Source organism: Leuciscus leuciscus (assembly GCF_965113295.1).
Source record: "Leuciscus leuciscus genome assembly, chromosome: 5".
Taxonomy (NCBI): Eukaryota; Metazoa; Chordata; class Actinopteri; order Cypriniformes; family Leuciscidae; genus Leuciscus; species Leuciscus leuciscus.
Window position 1 is genome coordinate 42,175,178 of NC_138729.1, and position 12,104 is coordinate 42,187,281.

The window sequence follows — 12,104 nt, forward strand, 5'->3', positions numbered from 1 at the left end:
TTTGGAACTTGTTATCAAAGGTTGCCCATGTGCCATTTTTTTTTTTTTTTTGTCCATACAAATACATATCTTCCATTCAAAAGATTGGGGTTGGTAAGATTGTAAAAAAAAAAGATATAAAAAATTCCAGCAAGCTTTTATTCTGTACCATGTTGGTTGACCGATTAAATTAATTCACACAGATTATCAGATCAAATCAGTAATATGAAAACTTTTTTGTAAGACTGTAATTTCACAAACAGAATGAGTGATTCAGCGCTACCGTGTCTTCCTTCTTTCTCTCGCTCTTTCTGTCTCTCTCTCTCAAAATGTGCAAATGGCTTCCGCCTCTCAATCAGCTTGTGAGGACCAAATGAAAAAAAGAATTTCACAGCTTATTGCACTTAAACCATCTAATACACACACACACATTTTTTTTTTAAATGTCCTCCTTTGTGAGTATCCTTGTAAACGAAGTCAGTTGTGTCTCAAGTCAATGTAAACAGTTGAGAAAGAAAACACATGTGAATCAGTATATTGGATCTGTGCATTAGCTCTTAAAGTGACAGAAGCCTAATAAACCGGCTGCTGTCTGTGCCATTAATGTTAACCAAACAATAATATACTGCTCTTGACCTTATAACTTCTGTAACTTTAATTGTAAGGATGCATCTGAATAAAATTTTTACAACTATCCTGTTATTTTACATTTGATTACTTCCTTCAATTTATGAAGTATTTCATACCTGAATACAAATATAGGAGTAAGGGGGAATTCCCACCAGTTTTCTGAAATGAAATTCAGGCCTTGTATCGCTTTCTCTCTCACTTTCTATATGTATTTCTGTCAGAACCACTATCGTCAAATACATTTGACAATTAGCATACAGTTTGGATTGGCGGTATGGTTCTGTTCTGGGCAAGAACTCCCTGCACATCCATGCCGCCTATAGGATAAGAGCAGGGAGAGCAGCAATAACCCCCCTTAGGGTAAACAGAACAGAACCAACATAAATGTATTGCAGATATCATTAATTCAATATTTGAATGTACAACATAATTCGAGAATTTAGTCTGATTCAAGGGGGAATCAGAATGCCAAATCCTGACTGGACGAGAGGAGGAGCTGGGGATGGAGGAGGGTAATTAGCTCCTGAGAAACGCGATAGCTGTTGATAATACTAAAGGAGCTTATTTAGCCCTTTAAGGATGCTGTGATAGGTGTCGTATTCCTATAGGTAGACGTGGATCAGCTGAGAGTCAGCTGATGCGAGCTTGACTAACGTGAACTGCCAGAACTAATGCTACACTCGATTTACATAATATATAGAGTAATATACAAGCACATATGCACCAGGTAGTGAAAGTATGACAAAAGTTGGAATGAGGAAAGACAGGATGGATGGATAGAGACCAAATTGGAGAGAAGTTTGGTGATGGATCGTTTGCTGTTTGTGCCAAAGGTCAAAGTTTATTGGGGCATCCATGTGGCGAATAGTTTTAGTGCTTAGTCGGAGACGGGAAGCCGATTAACCCGAAGAGCTTCCTGCAGGGTTGTGCATTTCAGTTAGTGTGTGTTTGAAGGAGTGTATTCCAAATGATGTCTTGAAAGGGCTATAAATCATTCTTTTTTCTTTTTTTTTTGCTCTCCTGACTTACTCTGTGATGTCATAGTGAACGTGGGTGTGTCTGAATTTGATACAGAGTAAGATCGGCTTTGAGCGTGTGTGAGTGAGATAGCAAGGGTCAGAAAGTTTGAGAAAATTTGTAAATGTGCACTTGCTGCAAGGTCATGGTTTTTGGAAGCAGAACGAAGCAGCTGCTCTTGCCATGAGGGGCCAGAGGACAAACGCCAGAGGAGAATTCTTTTATCCAGGCGTAAAATACCATATGATCCGTCAACTCCATTACTGCCCGAATAATATCCACACACACGTACTTGGGTTCTTCAGCCTCTTTATTTGAATGCCCTGAGGTCCCTGAATACAGCTGTGTGTTCTTGTGCCATCTCTGGTCTCATCCAGGATCTTTGGAATGGTGTTTAGTTTTTAGAAGTCGTTTGCTTTAGCCTACAGCATATAAATAATTGTAGGGCCAATGAAGGGGCTAGGATAAAGTGGACAGGATGGAGTGCCTAACAACTTTCATCTCACAGCAGGCTTTGTTTGTAGCTTGCAGACTCTGAATAAAGACTAACTGAAATGGAACCTTATAAGTAACGTTAACTACCATTCAAAAGTTATATATTTTTTAATGTTCTTTTGATCACAGTGTTTCCCACAGGGTTTTGTGAAACTGTGGTGGGTGGACCTCGGTCCCTTTAGGAAGAAAATTGTGTAAACTTTTTAAGTTAAATTCATCAATCTGGTGCACTTTGAGAGTTCAAAATAAAGAGTTCCAACCCATATTCAGTGTGAAAATTTTAACAAAGAAAAAAGTCTGCATTGTACCTGAACTAGGGGACTCACCTCTTTTAGTTTCATTACACTAAATAATAATAATAATAATAATAATAATAATAATAATAATAATAGTTATAATATTATTCCTGTGTCAGTAATAGCCATATATTATAAAACAAATGTACTGAAAAATAAATGAAACTTTCATAATTAGTTTTGTCCTAATTTCTATACTTGAAAGAGATAAACCTGTAAGCTTTTATTTTGACGGAAACTGCAGTCGAGCTTTTATTTTGGTGGAAAACAAGTTTTACAATTGCAAACACATCTCATTACAAATCTAGTGAAAAGCTGTAATCATCAACTATGCAAATGTAAAAATAATGCGTAACTGCGTTTCCAAATGTACGCTAAACTCAGCACATGCACAGATAGCGTTCACTGCATTCATTCACTGTGAACTGAGACACGGAGCTGATCGCATGAGCGAAGTGTGCACTTCTCTTTGCGCAGCGCAAACAGAAGTTTAAAGGTCCCATGACATGAAAATGTCACTTTATGAGGTTTTTTAACATTAATATGAGTTCCCCTAGCCTGCCTATGGTCCCCCAGTGGCTAGACATTTTGATAGGTGTAAACCAAGCCCTGGGTATTTTTGAGAAAATGAAAGCTCAGACGGGCGAATCTAGAATCTTCCCTTTATGTCGTCATAAGGGGAAAGGTTACCTCCCCTTTCTCTTCTTTGCCCACAAAGAGAATTTGGCCCGCCTATGAGAAAATGAGCTGCGCGAGCGCGCTATTGTTTTTTCCTCGAGAGACATCATGGCTTGCAAACGAGCAAAGCATGGCAGTTGCTCAGTGTTTGGATGTACAAATGAACACAAAAGTCTTTTTTTAGTTCCTTCATCCGAGCCTCTGAAGAACCAAAGGGGTTATGTGAATTTCTGATGTGTAATTGTTCAAGTTCAGATAGATAATCTTTCTCTCAAAATCGTTCAATACTGTTTATGCATCAGTAAATCAAGCTAGTGACTAAAATATCAACTTCACATTGTTTCTCTTGGTGGGATGAAAATAATCTTATTTAAACTGTGATTAAAATATATACAGAAAGCGATCAAAGAACAATCCCTTTCCAATCGCCCAAGCTGTCAATCACACACCGCGAGTTTATCTGGACACTTGCCAAAACTCGTTATGAAATCAATGACGCTGTTACACTGCACAGCGAAGCTCTTACTGTATTTACATCATGTTTGCACTGGTGAAAGCATTAGTGAGAGTGCAGAAACTGCGTTGCAATGATAAGATCTTCATTCACGCGATCAACAGACTGTCATCTGCTCAGTGCTCATCACTGCAACCTTTAATGTGATGGGAATAGATCTAAATACTTAAAAAACTTCTCACAATTCGTTAATCTCGATAGGTGTAATAGTAAAAACGTATAATAGCTGTAATAGTAAAAGTATTCGAGAGAGTTCCACATATAATGCTAGCTATTTCATATGCAAGCATGTCAGCCAATCACAGCAGTGGGCGTTGAGCCAAACAGCATGAGTGATTCAGCGGTGCTGCGTCTTCTATCTCTGGTCTCTCAAAATGGGTTGCACAAGGCAATCGTTAAGCGCGCTGCAGGCGACGATAACACTCTCGCGTTTCGGGAGTCGGGATAGACAGAATTCTCACTTGCATAATCGGGCCAGCATTGCATCATGAGTAACTAAAGTTTACCATTTGTACGTCTCTTTAAGTCTTACCAGTTTAAGCATTCACACGATTATAAACTATTCGGTACGTGCGCGCTGTCTGAGAGATGTTTTTTTCTTCTCTGCACACATACGTAAAGCCGCCTCACAAACAGCTCGCGGGTAACAAAAGTTATTTTTCGTGGATTATATTGCTTTAACAGTCAAAAACATGCGACAATTATGTCATTTTCGGTCTTGGTGAGTATCCTCGTCTTAAATAAGCATAAATCGCACGTGACCGTATAATGAAACCGAATCCGTGCACTAGCACTTACAGTGACAGCAGCCATATGTGTCTGTCATTAATTTGGTTGTCAAAACAACAAAACATAGCTTTCATTTTAAGGAATCAGGATTAATAGCCTATGTATTTAATTTAGTCAGGGCTAAAATACTACCCAGTGTTATTTTTCATTTGATTACTTTATTCAGTCTCTGCATTTCTGAATACTAGTGTTGGACCTAAGCAAACACTTTTCTCTTTATTTCTCTTTATTGGGATCTCTATTCTATTGTATTTATATGTGCTACTTTTTTCAATTTAATTCAAAGATTGAAATCAAGCTTCCTTGTGTTGTGTAAATTCTTAAGAACAAAATTACCCCATTGTAAAAATGCAATGAGTGAGCATACATTTAGGCGAGATAAATGTAATAAAAAAAAAAAAAAGGTCTAAACTCCCCCTCAAATTAAAAATTCCCCCCCATAAGAATCACCTAAGGGGGGATTTCCCCCCCCATTTTCCAAAACGAAATTCAGGCCCTGGTCTTACAGCAGACACGCCCCTTCAAACAGAGTGTTCAAATCAGAGGCTAAAATCAGGCTAGGAAAAAAGCCTTTTATTTCTAAATTATAAAAAAAAAATATCTTAAAAACATACTAACATTATAAGGGCACCCCAGGAAACATTATAAAATAATAAAATAATACATGTCATGGGACCTTTAAATATATTTTTGCACCGCCAGTCTAGTTAATGCTGCCACTGTTACTTCAGTCTTGAATGTCACATGATTCTTTAGAAATCATTATATTATATTATATTAGATAAGATAAAATAAAATAAGATTCGATTCGATTCGATTCGATAAGATAAGAAAGATAAGATAAGATAAGATTCGATTTTTCACATTTGTATGTTATTGAGGTATAGTCTATTTCAGTTAAATCCACTCCAAAACAACATGTAAAACAAAACAAACTGTGGTTGGTTACTTTAAATGTTAGTTGGGTCTCTTCATGTAACCTATTCTTGTCCAGAACAAACTGCAATATGAACAACGCCATAGTCTGGCTAGGAGAGACTAAGAGATGTCAAGTATTTCATTTTCCATGGTTGGGATAAAACCTGGGATAAAAATGGAAGAGATACCATAGGATTTATTGCGTGTCACTTTATCTGCCATAATGAAATTGATTGGAGGTTAAATTGGCAGAAATAAATGGGCAGAAATACAATTCCAAGAACCCAAGGGAAAGATTTTGAACTCTTCACGCTGTATATATGAGTTGAAGCTTTGGGTGATGCCGTCTCGTCTGCCGCAATGAAATCTTCAGCGTTGTGAGAAATGTTTGACATTTGAAAAGTGGCCTGGGAAAAAGAGAGTGAAAGTGAAAGGTTAGAAATGTGTGGGGTGTCGTCAGCCTTGGGACCAGCGGCTGAAACAAATCAGAGCGGAGGTGTTTGGGCTTAGAATTATGATCCTCTTTGTAGCCCTGAGAGCGCCATAAAGAACGGACTTGTGACACAGAGAGATGCTGTTTTTGGGACGACGCTGCCTCCATCTGCCGAAGCTACGTGCTTTATAGCGTGCAACCTCCGTATCGCAGCTCCCCAGGGCCGCCACAAAACATTACACTTTTTAATTCTTTTTTTTTTAATGTTAGTCCTCTGGGGCTCTGCGAATTATGTCATGATCGCTTCTGGTGAGAAAGAAGACTTTATTCATCTATAATTTCCTGATGAGAGACTCATAAACAGCATTAAAGGAAAGTTCAGGTTTCAATAAAATATCATCTTTATTTGAGACGTAATGTAAACTACCACAGAAAATAGCTTTGACTTGGCCTGCAGTTTCTTTTAAAAAGCAAGAATTTATGGTTACAGTTATGGATGACCGAATCTTATTTTCTTTGTTAACTTGTATTAAACCTATTCCTTTGTTGTATCGCTCATTCATTCTCTTTCCTGTCACCATCCTCTCTTCTTTCTCAAGACACTGGGTCCACAAGGCCTTACGTGTGTTTTGTCTCAGTGTTGATTTGAAATGAATCACTGAAGGTGTATCTCTCTCTGAAGGGATTATTATGTGTTTAAACTCTTGTTGTGAGACGCAGTGCCATACCAAATCTTCATTATATTTTCACACCTTTTCAATGCTTCACTCCCTCTACCTGAGGAGAAAGAGAGAGGGAGAGAGATAAAGGAACACAATAAACCTCTGGTTCTAGTCCAGACAGCTGCTTGAGTTTCTGTTGGTCTCCATTCAGTCACTGTTTCAAAACATGCAAATGAGACTCTTTGAATCAGCATGACATCTTTTATACTTGAATCTCAAAAATAAGAGAGAAAACAAACAAACAAGAAATACAAGAATAAGAAAGATTGTGTATTACATAATTTTATTGTATAATGAGCTGTGGTCGAAACTCTTGCTGTGTAAAACGTGATATTGTTTTGCGCTCCGTTCTCTGATTTATCAAGTTTTCGGAACTTATATGATGCTAAAGAGACACGTGGGAAGAAATTTATTGTAAACCAGCACTGCTTTTTCTTCATTTTCTGCACCACTGTCTGTGATTATTTTAGTTCAAATCACTTAAAATACAAACAGATACATATTTATATAAATGCACATTAAAACATTTTTATATATATTATAAGAAAGTTAAGATGGGAAATATTCTGTGTTGCAAAATTGCAATTCAAAATCTAACTCTCAATGATGTTATTGTAATTAAAATATACATTGAAATCGGTCTTTTTTGCGTTTATTTGCATATTAAATTGTCCTTGGTCTTGCATTTAATCATCTTTAGCTGCCTTTATGCTGCAAATGTGGCACATGGCATGTGCTTGTCTGTTCGAGCAAAATGTTGCTCTATCAGTACAGATCTAAAATTATAACAGGAAAGAACTTTAAATTTAGGGCCTGATTCATTGAAGCATTTGGCACACTCCGTCTGCTTGGCAGACTGTCTTAAATTTGATTGGCAGAGTGATCTGATAAGCTCCATCAGAGGCTTAGTGGAAAATGCGAACATGTAAATACGAACAGGGATTTTACAATGATAGAGGTAAAGAAAAAACCCCTTAGAGAAAGGTGAATGATTGATTCTATGCTTTAATTAAGCATGAGTGAGCACAGATGTGGTGTGGATGTGGCTCAGTTAGAGCTTCCAACTGTTGCCTAAATACTTTTTCAAAAAAATCAGATTGCATGACAGTAATGCAACTTGTGGGAGTTATGGTACACAGATTTTAATTAGCCAGGAAAGAAAATTTAAAATATAGTTATTGGGTTGATATTGTGTGCACAATATAGTGCCACAATATACTGTAATACATAATCGCAATTTTAAACGTAAAATGCGGTAAAAATGGTAAGGTAACAATCTGTTAATGGTTCAGTTCCTTTACTGCGTATGGAGAAATTGTAATACATCTTAACAGAACATTTCAAAATGCTGTTAAATTTTGTATTTGGAAGTGAAAAATCACACATCAGCTTATTTACAATGAAAACCCATAAATTGACATTCCCAGAATTCTCTGTGACTCTTCACATTTTTTTTTTTATAACTTTTCTTAGTTTTTTTCTTTCTTCTCAGAATGTACATTTGGGTTTTGTTATATCTTATGTTGTGAAATTAATGTTTATTGCATTCTTTTAATGTAATGTTACCATGATGGTGTTTTGTATTTGTGTGCATGACACTATGCACCTTCTATATATTAGTATTTACCTCAGCTTGTGGGAAAGATACTTGTTTTTTGGTGGTTGTCAGTGTATTATAAAGGTACGAAACAGATTTTAGTCCTAGTCAGTAGGTTAGTTTATCAACATTTTATCAGTTAAATGTAGGGTAGGCCTTTTTTAAAAAAAAACGTTTTTGTTATACTGGTTGAAACTCTCTTCACATCCTGATAGCAATCAATCATAGAAGAGGTCTAAATATTAAAACATGTATATATCTTCTATGGAAGTCTCAGGACCAAAAAATGGTTTCGGTCCAAATGCAATGATACAATGTCCTACCTGCGTGGCGATGTTGGAGAGGGAGATGCCCTGAAGAGAGGGTGGGATCTTATGCCTGCAAAGCTAGCTTGCGATTGCTAGCCTAACCGAAATTGCCTACCCTACTTTTAATGAAATATAAGTTTAAATATGTGTTGATGTTTTTTTTTTACTGTAAATTTAAGTTCAATCCGTAAAACCCAAAATGTTTCTACCTTATTTTACAGTAAAGTTACGGCAACCACAGCTGCCTATTAATAATAACAGATTATTATTTTTGTTTTCCAGTGTATCTACCAAATGTCTTTGTGTATTTAAGTTACTAATTAAGTGTGTACTAGAGTAGTGCAAACTTTCTGACCTTTCAGACTTTATGCTGCAGCTCAAAGGTCTGGCTACTAAGACTGCATCTCATTGGTCAGGAATGCCTGCATAGCAGTAATCAAGTAAAGTTGTGGTCTTGCAGCTGAACAGTTTGGTGTCTGATCCTGCAGTTGTTCAGGGATGGGATTTTACTGAGGTCACAGTCCTGCTGTAGTGCCATTCTTCCCTTGAGCAAGACATTTAGCCCTGAGTTGCTCCTGTGGGACCTTTTGCATTGGATACAAATGTCTTCTAAATGACAGATTTCAATTTCAGTGATGACTTGTTGACTTTTTTGGTCATGTTTTAAGAAGAGTTCAAATAAGTTGTCCCTGAGCACAAAAAAGGCATTTCCACGACCGCTATTACACCCTGACACTCACAAAGAGACACACACTCACAAAGGCACTGCAGTGGCATATCCTGTCCAATGGATTTGGAAGCAATTGTGTGAATGTGAGCCAAAGGGGCTACAAATGATTCCTGTTTTTCAACTGGTAAAGCATAGTGTTGAAAATGTGTATTTAAATGAAAAGGCAGGTTGTTTAAAAAAGCAAAAATGTGCATTTCTCAACAAAATAAGTACACATTATGCTCAATGCCAATTTTTACGGCTCATTTTTTGATGTCATTTTCACAGCTCCTGAGTAATTTGTTAATTGCGGCTCAGCTCAAGTTTTACAGCTTAAGGGCTTGTGTTTCTGGGTGGTCTTGTGCCAACTAAACAGCTACTTTTGAGATAGTTATTGCTAGTTTTGATGCTGTTCAGCTTTGTCATCACAAGAATAAATTACATTAAATTTTTTTTTTTTATATTTTAGTGTATATTTATAACATAATTTTCTCTCTGAATCTTTCTCATTTTTTTCTTGCTGTACCATCTGTTGCACTCAGAACATTGACTTACTCTCTAAACACACTTATACAATTATCTTTCTAAAAACCCTTGGCCTTAATTTAATTTGTTTCTCTGTAAATAAATGATTTTGTTGAACGAGATAAAACAAAAACCAGGGGACACTTTAAATTATAACAGAAAGCAATTTTGACTTGTAAAAACATCTTGAAGTGTCTCTGAAATTAAATAAACATACAAATAAATCTCTTTCTTTTTCTCTCTGCAGTGTGTGAGAGCAGGGGTGGAGGTAGTGATCTTGTGCCCAGGTTCTCCTCATCCTTGCCCACATACCTTCCCGTGTCCTGCCAACTGCAGGGTGCAGAGTCATCCTTCTTTCTCCGGGAGGCCACACAGGAAGTGATGCGTAACGGAAGCTTGCAGACACGCAGCGAGCCTCTCTTTCTCCACTTGCCCGATGCTGGCTCCACTTCCCTGTTGTCAGTCAACTGTAGCTATGGCAACCTCACTGCAGAGGCGCCAGTACCACCAGAGCTCCTCCAGGGGGCGCTTCCACGTTCATTCCACACCTCTACACACCTCACTCTGGGCTGGAAGGTGAGAGCACACCTGGTGAGCAGGAGGATAGGAATTGATCGCCCTCAAATACAGGTGTTGTTTTACCTGGCAGGCCGCAGATGGGAGGATATGGATCCTCCTGCGGAACTACTCCCGTGTATCCGTGTCGTTGGCATCCGTGATCCAGGGGAAGGTTCTGTGTCAACCGCCTGTCGCCTGGAAGGAAACATGGGTATCTGTGTATCCCAGCTTGACATCCCAACGACCTGGTTCAATGCTCCTCCGCCACGTAGACGCACACAGGAACCCGTTCCCATCACGGTTGAGTTGCACTACTCCATCCTTCCTCCAGAGACCCTGGGAAAAGAGTGCATAGCGGGTAGGGCACAAGGAAAAGCTGTAGGGCAAGAAGGGGATATGCAGAGGATTGGGACGGTGAGTCTCTCTTCTGGGGACAACAAAGCGCCCAGAAACCGACTTAGACTGGATGGAGACGTCGAGATTCTGGCACCCCCCATCCCAGTTAAACAGGGACAGACTGTGGGATTTCAAGTACTAATGAATTCTGCTGCCACCACTGAGCAGTTTACACTGAGGTAGGACAAAATACATACACACGCCTGTATAAAGGTTGCATGTCTTGTGCTCATGTTCTCAGTAGGGAAATATTTTCTTAATTTCAAATGACTGGAAAGATAATCTAATTTCAAATTAAAGGAAATGAGCATGCATTTCCACTATTGGCCAATATATATCCAGTATCGACCGATATGGATAAATTAAATAATTTCGAATATTGGCTGATAACTAATATGATATATCTATATTGTGCATCTCTATAAATTTTATATGCAGTTTTAGTAGTCTTTGCTTTTTCTGTCTAGTTCTGTGTTGTTGATAGAGAGTGTGAGAGGAGAGTATGTTTTTCCATTGCAGCTGAGATGATGTTAGTGATTGTGTGCATGGTTCCATTGCAGCTTCATGTTGATCACATTGTCACAAAAAGTTTTTTGTTGGCCGCTGGATTCATTTCAGGATGGTTTGCAAGAATTGTGGCTTGAATGAGAACACTGTAAATCAGGGGTGTCCAATACTTCTTCTGGACGGCCATCTTTCCTGATTGGAGAGTTTCGCTCCCTCCAACACATCTGCCATGAAGTCTCTAGTAATCTTGAAGAGCTTGAATAGCTCGTTCAGGTGTTTAATCAGAGCTGGAGCTGAACTCTGCAAGATGGCGGCCCTTTAGGAGTAGAATTGGACACCTCTGCTCTAAATGAACTCTGACCATCTCGTCCACATTAATCCAGATATATTTGAAAATTACGTTTTCATTTTAATGGGGTCAAATCGCTAATGTGAACGCTGTCATGCGGACCCGGGTGTGCACTGGGCTAATGAACCCGACACTACCTTGAGGAGGTGGTCTGAGTTCGGTTGTACTCGAACCGTGCTGCGGTTTGTGTGAATCTGAAAGCAACACAGACTCGGGTGCGCACTTGTTCAGGAAGTAAAGTAACCTGCGCATGCGTTTTAGCTGATTATGATGTATTTAGTTAAATAAAACACATGTAAAGGATGATAGTGTTGATGATTTACCTTGGATACAAGCGAGAGTGACCCTGCAGTGTATTCACGCCACCTTATGCGACACACACACACAGTAAACCTGTGTTGTTTATTTAGCTGCGCACAATAGCACCGAATTAATAAAAAACACAATATATTGATCCACATTCTGTTTTCTATCATGCACGTAAGATGCACGCAAATGCACCAGCGTTCGATAGAATCAAGTTGAGTGTGAAACCAGCCCAACGCTGCGGGGGGCACCAGGAACATTCGTGCTTGGGCGCGGACCGCAGCAAACGAGTCCAGTGTGAAAGCACCCTTAGAAACTGAACGCGCATCTGTATATAATATATCTGTGTAGATGGTGTCAGTGATTATAATGGGTTCT

General features: G+C 38.5%; 1 protein-coding gene across 1 annotated transcript in view; it reads left to right on the forward strand.

Moving 5' to 3' along the window:
* Positions 1–12,104, forward strand: part of LOC309499133 (transmembrane protein 132C) — a 241,874-nt gene that overhangs the window by 59,418 nt on the left and 170,352 nt on the right. Inside the window, exon 2 of the mRNA XM_082170196.1 lies at positions 9,858–10,743. Within this exon, the coding sequence (XP_082026322.1) occupies positions 9,858–10,743 (886 nt within the window). The remainder of the gene's footprint in view (positions 1–9,857; positions 10,744–12,104) is intronic.